The sequence below is a fragment of the Sardina pilchardus genome, chromosome 18 (genome assembly GCF_963854185.1).
Source record: "Sardina pilchardus chromosome 18, fSarPil1.1, whole genome shotgun sequence".
Lineage (NCBI taxonomy): Eukaryota > Metazoa > Chordata > Actinopteri > Clupeiformes > Clupeidae > Sardina > Sardina pilchardus.
Genome location: NC_085011.1, coordinates 19,462,834 through 19,472,833, shown reverse-complemented (window position 1 = coordinate 19,472,833; position 10,000 = coordinate 19,462,834). Strand labels below are relative to the sequence as shown.

At 48.5% G+C, this 10,000-nt stretch overlaps 1 protein-coding gene across 4 annotated transcripts in view; it reads left to right on the top strand.

The window, feature by feature from the left end:
* The window catches only part of smap1 (small ArfGAP 1), a 105,380-nt gene that overhangs the window by 19,198 nt on the left and 76,182 nt on the right, over nt 1-10,000 (top strand). For all 4 annotated transcript variants that reach the window (XM_062519247.1, XM_062519250.1, XM_062519249.1 and 1 more), the window contains exons 2-3: nt 4,376-4,509; nt 5,982-6,067. In XM_062519247.1, the coding sequence (XP_062375231.1) occupies nt 4,376-4,509; nt 5,982-6,067 (220 nt within the window). The remainder of the gene's footprint in view (nt 1-4,375; nt 4,510-5,981; nt 6,068-10,000) is intronic.

Below are 10,000 nucleotides of genomic sequence, written 5' to 3'. Positions count from 1 at the left end.
CTCGTTAGCGCGCCTCGTCACAGAGCCTCTCGTTAAGAAGCCCCTCGTTGCCGAGCGGCCCGTTAGCGGTGGTTCAACTTCTCACCGGTTTGTCAAATAGGCAAGTTTCGCCACTTCTTTTTCGGGTCCCCGACTAGCCACTCGTTAAGCCGGTGTCCTGGTACCACAGGCCCCAGTCGCTTGGCAGCAGCTCGTTAACGAAGAGTCTGCGGTTTGGCAGCTAACTAGCCCCCACCCCCCCACGTCTGAACGAGACCACCACGGTACTGACCCGCAGCTGTGGACATCTGCTGCCAACAGCTGTGTGTGTGTGTGTGTATGTATGTGTGTGTGTGTGTGTGTGTGTGTGTGTGTGTGTGTGTGTGTGAGTTTGTGTGTGTCTGCGCGTGCCAAGATTGAGAAGCGCCCAGTCTCTCCGTGCCAACTGCCGGAGGTTGTCTGAAGTTCACACAGCCACAGAGACACTTTTGAAGTAGGACAAGGACCAATATCTTACACACACACACACACCACCACCAATCTTTGGCCAGTAATGGCATGCCATAAGAGGTCTGTCCCCCTGTCCTCCACCTTGGTCCCCATGTCTGCTGCCGGAGCCTGGAGTGTAGCCTAGAGGCTACTCATCCACTGGCCAACCCTGCCCCCCACTGGACACTAGATCAGAGTGGTATATAATACAGAGTGGCGACACTCCCATAGACCTCCATAGGAAAACATGGCAGCACTTTTTCCAGGCTACTTCTGCATCATGGGAGTTTTGGAACTATTAACAGCCAATCTCTTGATCAGCAGTCAATTAGTTAATTTGTTACATCCTCCAGCATCCAGAAGTACATCCAACCCTCTTGCGATTCAGCCGTTCAGCGCAGGTTTTTTGGGACTTCTGATCGTGTGGCGGCGACATCAGAGTGTCGCTATCGCAACTCTCTTTCAATGGCTCTGCACTAGATCATCAGCCTAGGCCTGTGTTTGGGACACTACACTGCAAAGTGCACTATTAGTGCACACTATACTCATGCACTACCAGGGATGGGGAAACCCTGCTTCAGAGAGTCGGAGTCCTACCATGTGTTGCTTCTACCTGTACACCCGATTTCGCTAATTAGCTCAGAGTGGAGCTAATTAGAATCCGCTGCTTAAATCAATGGTTGGACCAAATATGTAGAAGGACTTTTACTTGGACTTTTACTGGTTTGGACAGAGGTGGACTAGACTAGAAGATAAGGGTGAGTGTAGGAGCCTAGCCTAGCCTAGCCTAGCATCCCTCCTCCCTTCCACCATCTGTGGCTCCCTGCCTTTGCTGCAGGTCTGTCAGATAGGTGCTCCAGTGCGAGACGAATTGACCCTCCGTAATTGTGGCAATAAAGCGCTGTGCCCCCGGTAAGCCGTCCCGTGACGCACAGGCACACACTCCAGTGGCCCTCTTATATTGGCCTGATAAATCTCCTGCGATGGCGGTGATGGTGGTGGTGAATGTGTGTGTGTGTGTGTGTGTGTTCGGGTGGAGGGGGGTGTACCTGGAGTTTAACACCACACACACACACACACACACACACACACACACACACACACACACACACGTTGGGAGCAGCCAGGCGAGTAATGGCTTGGGTAGCGGAGTGGACTGATGAGGCGCTTCCCCCAAATTAAAACCAAGACGGGAGAAACAAAAGGAAGAGAAACGCCGCTCTCACAGGTCGCTGACTTTTATTTGGGCGGGTTTATGTATCATGGCCTCCTCTCCTCCTCCTCCTACTCCTCCTCCTCCTCATCCTCCTCATCCTCTCTCTCTCCTTCTGTGTTCTCCTCTCTTCTCTTCATCTCTTGCTCTCTCTTGTTCATCTCTCTCTCACACTCCATCTCTCACTCCATCTCTGTCTCTCTCTCACTCCTCTCCATCTCTCTCTATCTTTCTCCATCTCTCACTCCATCTCGATCTCTCTCTCACTCCTCTCCATCTCTCTATCTTTCTCCATCTCTCACTCCATCTCTCTCTCACTCCTCTCCATCTCTCTCTCTATCTTTCTCCATCTCTCTCTCTTCTCTCTCTCTCTCTCTCTCTCTCTCTCTCTCTCTTTCTCTCTCTCCCTCTCTCTCTGTGTCACAGTCAGGTCCTTATCAGGGCTCTTCTCTGTGTGTCCCCCTCTTTTGTTGGCTGTTGGAGAGCGAAGCGTAGATATCCATTAATATCCTGCCTAATCATGCAGCGCCACACATGAATTATGACGGAGGGCCGGTGGGGGAGACGAGAGGAGCCGGAGTGAGGGCTGCCTGCTCACTGTTTGCTATGCTAATAGACCTCTTTCACTCTTTCCCTCGCTCACACTCTCTGTCTGTGTGCGTGTGCGTGTGTGTGTGTGTGCGTGTGTGTGTGTGTGTGTGTGTTCATATTTATTTATTTATTTATATGTGTGTGCGCGCACATTCACATGTGCTTTGTGTGTGTGTGTGAACCTGCGTGCTCACATGTGCTGTGTGTGTGTGTGTGTGTGTGTGTGTGTGTGTCCGTCCTGTATCCGTAGTACCCACCAGTGAGAGATGAGTGGGTGGCTCCACTCTGTGCACCATACGATCTGCTCACCCCACTTTCCGGATGCTTCCGCTGAGTCGGTTGGTTGGTTGGTGGGCAAGGCGAGACCTGAGCCAGCTCTGCCACAGGAGAGGATTTACAGAAACCTTCTGACTCCTGCCAAAGCTAAGCGCTACTCCATGCAGAGACTGGGGAGCCAGGGACCGGCAGAGAGGTGCAGTGTGTGGGTGCAGCAGCAAGCAGAGCACCGTGTAGCACTGAACAGATGAAGGGATGGAAGAGAGTGAGAGAGAGGGGAGAGAAAGGGAAAAAATAAGAGAATCTGGCCACCTGATGTCTGGGATGGAGAGAGAGAGAGAAGAGAGAAAAAGAAAGGAAGTTAGAAAGAGAGCGGTAGAGGGTGAGGGTGTGGGAGTGATGTTTAGGTTGTGGGTGTTTCGGGGGTATTTTGGTACATTCTGCCTCTAGCCTGTTTGGCTCCAAGAGCGCTAGTATTGTGCTGGTGCTAAATTGCTACATTTATCAAGCCATAAATCAGGTGTGTGTGTGTGTGTTTGTGTTTGTGGGCAGTGCTGACTGGATACCTCCTCCCAGCCCAAGGAATTAGATCTGTCCCAAAATGGCTGACAGGTGTAGATAAAAGCAGGCGGGCCAGGGGCACCATGGCAACCCAAATCCATTTCCTAGCCTGCCCCAGTGATTTATAACCCTACAGTCTCTCCTCTGCCACCTCTCTCTCTTTCTCTCTCTCTCTCTCTCTCTCCCCCTCCCGCTCTCACTCTCTCCCTTTCCCTTTCTCTTCCTCTCAGCCCCCACCCTCCCTCTCTTTTCTGACCCCTGGTCTCTCCCTCGCTTGCCTAGCAATGTCAGCGGGCCACTACTCAGGTTGTCAGAACCACTTTGCCTCTCCTCCTTCCTCCCCCGTTCTCTCCCTCTCCCACCTGTCCCCTCCATGCCTCCATCTCTCCTGCCCCTGCCAGAGGGCGTCCAAGTACGAGGCCACCGGCCCGCGTCAGGTGGATGTGGACGTGGGCGGCGGTGGTGGTGCCGGTGGTGGTGGTGGTGGTAGTGCGGACGTAGGGGCTTTTAAGCGGATCTGAAGGCTACACATGCTCAGCCTCCAACTCACTTAGCCTCCTCAGCACTGCAGGCCTGAGAGCAGCGCTAGCCAGTTAGCGTAGCTCACCACTTCCCCCCACTCTCCTCTGGGTAGCTTTAGGAATTAGCGTCAAAAATGCCGCTTTTCTATACAACGGTTTTGAAAAACAGACAGTAGACAAGAATATTGTGTGAAATGGAAACCCCACCTCGGTGGTCGGATGCAGAGGTCTGTCATCTGTGATGCCAACACATGAGTTTCCGCTGTAGTATCGGTCACAGTCATTCCATAGATGTACTTGCCTATCCTGAGCAAATAAACCTTCAAATGAGTGACTGCATGCAAATGTATTTAAACCAGGTAAATGTTAAGGTTACAGAGCCAGACTGAGGTTGCCTTCTCTTTGCTTCACCATGCTTGTTTTGTTTTTGCGCCTTGTTAGCTGATGGAAGAGTAATGCTTTTTGAGCCACCTGTTGTCGCTCATCTGTTGACCTTGGTTTTTAGTGTTGACCATTGACCTGGTGTTTACTGTTGAATAAACCATCAGTTGTGACTAGCGTTTGGCTAGTCCACCTGAATTCTGATATATTGCTTCCTGACCCGAGAAGCATTACGTCTGCAACAAGATTATTCCACCTTGAGGTGGCCAGTGCAGTGAATCACAAAGCCGATAGCGACAACAAAACAAATGGTAAAATAGTTGCGGTCAGCCTGGAGTCTCACGTCCCCTTCTCCTTTCCGCAGGACCGCGATGGGCCTCCTGGAACCTGGGCGTGTTCATCTGCATCCGATGCGCCGGCATCCACCGGAACCTGGGCGTGCACATATCCCGCGTCAAGTCCGTCAATCTGGACCAGTGGACCCCAGAGCAGATGCAGGTACGTTTTGTGTTTTATATGTTTTATATTTATGTGTGTTGATGTTTGTGGTTCCTAGCAGACTCTTTTGTCCAGAGAGACTTTCAGTGACCTCAACAAACATTATATTTACAGAAATTGAGCAGCAAACAATATTATTAATAGACTATATAGAATGTATGTTATAATGTATTGAAACCTTGCAGGGAAGCCCCCTCCAGTGACATCAACAAACATTATATTTGCATAAAATGAGCAGTTCATAGTAAGTCATGCTGTAGATTAAAAAAGAAAAAGAAAAACGCAAACAATATTATTAATAGAATAGAAAAGCACTCGGAGTGCAGACCTCCACTAAGCGAAAACATAACCGCCTCCTGGATCCAGACGGTGATACGGATCACTCCCAATTTAATCGTTTCTTCCTTGGGTCATTTCAGACCTTCAATGAAAATTTCATTGAAATCCATCAATAACGTTTTGAGTTATCTTGCAAACAAACAAACAGACAGACAGACCAACAAACAACCCCTGATGAAAACATAACCTAGAGGTAACTATTTAGAATGTATATTATATGGTATGGAAGCCTTGCAGACACACCTCCACCAGTCTTTGTACACTCCTCCATTGCCCTCAAATGCCCTGTGCAGACTAGTAGACCCTCCTTTTATTCGCTAGTACGTACACGGTCACGTAATAGTGGGAGCCAGTGAAGGCTCTCAGTCTTTACAAAACGCTCATGAGTCTAGCTGAATAACATATGTGGGTTGACTTGGAATATAAGAAAAGCAAGCAAGGAAATGGACACACTCGGACGAACAGACGCACGCACGCAAACACACTCTCTCTCTCACACACACACACACACACACACACACATACACTCTGCCGCCTCTGTATAATCTGTCAGGCGGGATGCAGACAGCACGCGGAGACACCCAGCGTCTCTGTTCAGAATGTTAATTGATGTTTTAATGGCTAATTAATTCTAGATGGGTAATTAAATGTGTCTCTCATGGTCTCTCTCCGTTTTTTTTTAAAACAAAAAAGAAAACCGTTCACTCCATCTTCCAGCCATCAAATTCATCATAGTCATGTTAATTTGCCCTTCGGCTGATTAATACATTTGAATTTATGTGTTTGTGTGTGTGTGTGTCTGTGTGTGTGTGTGTGTGTTTGTGTGTGTGTACGTGAGCGATTATACAACTTTCTACATGATAAGGATGACCTTTTCATGCTCATCTGTGAACATCTATGTCCCTAGGGCTGACATCAGTTGTCATTTTTGTGTTCTAATCACGCACGGTAAAGTGTGAACCTACATCTGAAATAATGCTCTCATCAGGCGTCCACATCATTCTTACTTTGACTTTATTCGCTCTAGTTGTGTGTGTCCCTCTCCTCTCCCCGTACCTTCTCTGTCAATATGCAGTCCTGTGTTGTCTGGTTGTGTCCTTTATGTGTCCGTCTCCCTTGTGTTCCTCCTGCAGAGCGTACAGGACATGGGGAACACCCGGGCCAGACAGCTGTACGAAGCCCATCTGCCAGAGAACTTCAGACGGCCACAGACAGACCAGTATCCTTCCACACGTTGCTCTGTGTGTGTGTGTGTGTGCGCTCGCGCACGTGTGTATGTGTGTGCGTGCATGTGTGTTTGTGTTCGTGTGTGTGTGTGTGTGTGTGCTCGCGCACATGTGTATGTCTGTGTGTATGCACGTGCGTGTGTGTTTGTGTGTGTGTGTGTGTGTGTGTGTGTGTATATCTGTCTGTTTTCCAATATCTCATCTCACATTTATATTCAGACTGACAGTGTGCCATAGGATTGTATTTGCGGAGCTTCTATTTGCATTAATATGGTATATAATATAACCTGTACCTAGCGAGCGAGTGACAGATAGTGAGCGAGTGTGTATATATAATGATGATGGCAGTATACGCCTCCTTTAGTGAGTGTGTGTGTATAGACATGTGCTTTGCATGGCTGTGTCCATCAGATAAAGCGCTCTCATGTACTCACACAGGTATCATCTGTCCCGTCAATGTTGTTTGTTGTTTTGTTTGTTTCCCCATCTGTTTACCGAGGGGGATTAGAGAGTGTTGACAGTGGCTGTGTGCTGATAGTGTTGTTGTTGCTGCTGTCACGGGTCCGCCTGATGGAGGCTGCCTTGCCTGTGTTTGCCCTTATGCTTACGCAGTCCGTCTGAGGTGTGTGTGTGTGTGTGTGTGTGTGTGTGTGTCTCTGTGCTTTTCACCTCAACTGGTGGCAGCTGGTAAGGACTGGACTGATGATGATCAATGGTTGTTATGACAGGGCTGCTGCTTTCTCTCTCTCTCTCTCTCTCTCTCTCTCTCTCTCCTTCCCCACCCATGCCAGATGACACAGGTAATGTCAGCCTGTCCTGCTTTGTTGTTGAGGAGGCTTTAGTGGGTCTGATCGTGAGCAGTGCCGCCCACGTCCACTCGTGCTCGGCCTCGGAGCGGCGCACACATCACAACGGCGTTCCCGGGCTCGGGCTTTTTTTGCCGCCGTGTCTGTGTCTGATGCGGTGGGCCGTTGAAGAGGCTCGTGATGATTTGCACTGCACCATTCCAAATTCAACACCGGGTTTGAGCATTGTTCCTCAGTGTTATACACCTGAGAAGGGGCTCAGTATACATCTGCACCATTTCTTTGTTTTCTTAACCCCTCAGCCCCTCCCAGTTATTAAGTTATTCTCATGGGCGACACACACACACACACACACACACACACACACACACATACACTGTCTCCTTTTGATTCGGTTTCATGCAAGCCATGGGACTTGTGAGAGGGTAATGATGCATCGATTTGCATTGATATATCATTTCAAAACGCAACAGCAACAGTTTCATTGCTGCATTAAGAAATCAATCAAAAGCACAGCCGAGAGGTTTTTCAGCGAGCGCCCACTCGGGAAAAGCACTCGTAGGCAGTGTGTGTTCTGTGCTGCGTTCTATTCAAACAAGAGAATGTCTTTATGTTCTTTAATGCCATAAAACTATAGCTTAGTCAGCAGCTTTTACAGTCTATGAAATAGAAGTTCAGAATGTTAGGAACATGGAACCGAGTTTCAAGGTATCAAGAGCACAAATGAATCTCAAGCTACTGGAGGAACCTCGATTTCTTGATGCATCTTAATGGATTTGATAGAATAGCAAATATTGAATGGTTGCTTTTGAAGTGAAAATGGTGTTCTACTTTCAGAAAGCACTCAGGTTTTCATCCTTATTAACCCTTTGGGCTATTTCCTCTTGAGCAATCGTGAATAGACGTAAGATCGATAGTGTGTAAGTACATGAGTGTGTTTTTGTTTGAATCACCACGAGTCCACAGCCAACGCTGTGAGCGGGCCAGGACCCTGGTCTGTATCTATCTATGCCCATGCCGGGTAAAAGGGGTCATTTGCAGGTCAGCTGTTTCAGCTTCTGTAATACAAAAGTTGTTCAAAAGTGCATAGTGTAAAAGCAGCATCAACTGAACTTCAGTGAGCGAGACATAACAGCCAAAATAACTCAACAGGAACATGGCGTTTCTGTTTCCCGTTCCGTTTTGCAAAATGGAATAGTGAATTATGTTAAAAACATTTATGAAGGCACACTAAAAATCGAGTTTTGGGCGATAAGAAGTGAGTTACACAGCCATTATCAGAGGCTGTATTTGCTGGTATTAGGCAGGAGAGCTCAAACTGTCTTGATCTGACTCGCCGTCGCTCTGAAAGGGCTGAAGTAAATTCTTGATTAATATGAAATTTGGTCCAAATGTGTTTTTTAGTTTTTTTATGCCCTCCAAGTGGCCATGTTGTTTGCTCTCGCACTGCAGCAGTAGCCGCGGAGGACAAAGTGAATGGCATTTATCCATTTAATGGCCTGTCATTACCGCTGGGCAACGTTTGAGACTTCAGTGACAAACTCCGCGCCCCTGCCTAATGGCTTTTTAGAGAGGCAGAAAAACACTGCAATTGTCTTGGTCTTAGAAGTCTCGCGTGAGGAATGGTGCACTAATGACAATCACACTGAACAAACAGTCAAGTCAAGTGACTCCGTTGTTTGTTTGTTTGTTTGTTTCCGGCTTAGCTTATGACAATTTAAATGTGGCTCTGCAGCCTATGATCATTTTAAAAGTGCCTCTGCACAGGCATGATGTGCTAGCGTTGGTTGTTTGAGGCAAGAAGACTCCATGCGAAGCGTATGGTTGAAGTCACGTGATTGGGAGAGATAGGGGGAACGTCATCCCGTTCTCCTGCTCTGCAGTTCCACCAGCGTTCCTCAGTGTTCTTCAGCATTCCTAAGCGTTCTTCAGGGTTCTTCAGCGTTCTTCAGTTTTTGTTCCATGTGATCTACAGTACACTGGATTAACCATGCCAGTCATCGCACTGACTTAACTAACCAAATCGCAGGGATGGGTCACACATTCTCACGGCATCCTGTTGCATAGCTCCGATGTGAGTGAGGTGGGATGGGAGGCATATCTCTAGTGTCTCACTGACGGACATACTTAGCTTGCTATGCTATCAAGCGCGATCTTACAATTTTTTTTTTTTTTTTTTAAGTATATTTTTTTGCCCATTTTATGCCTTTTATTGACAGTGATAGTGGAGAAAGACCACGGTGCGGGAATCGAACCCGGGTCGGCGGCGTGCGGTGCAGGTGCCCCAGCCAGTTGCGCCACGGCTGGGGCCTCGATCCTACTATTAAAGCCCCAGTATGACAATGGTGAATGCTACAGATAGACTGATAGAAGCACCCATAGATCTAGACACCAATACAGTGTCGTATGTCGTACGTATTCATATCTGCGGAAACCCCCATGACTATAAATGATGTTTCCACCTCCCCCACCCCCACCCGCTTCGCTCTCGTTCAGCCTCAGGATATCCCCACCTTCTCATTCACTTTCCCCATCACCACTCCAGCACCTCCACACCTACCCAACCCCACCCCACCCCATCCAGCCAGTCTCCACTCCTCTCCTCTACAGCCCACTCCACCCCCACCTCAGCCTTGTCCCACTCTGTTGACCTAATGAGGAGTGTGAGCTGGTCCAACTAATTCCATATTCTCCTCGTTGGAACCTTCTCCTGGCCTAATTGAATTTCCTCGGCTCGCGGCTCTTATCTCAGGCCGACTCGGCGAGCGCCGCGCTTATGGAAATCAGGTCATTTGTATGCTGACCGCTCCGCTACAATATTCCGGAACCGTCAAAATGGATTAAATCCGGATTGCCGAGATGAGTCGGCCGGGTAAGGCGCGTACGTTTTCCGTTCGCCTTGCCTCCCCGCACCTTCCAATGGAATTGGATTTTATCAGTGTAGTAGTGTTTTTTTTTCCCCCCTTCCTTATTTCATTTTTCTTTTTTTGCCTTCGGAATTTTCTTGTCTGTGTACACGGTTGCCGGGCGCGCATTGTGGAGTGCGGTCACGCTTCCGGGGGCTGGATGCTCGATCCTCTTCCCCTCCCACTAATGCCCTGTGTAATAGGAGAGTTTACC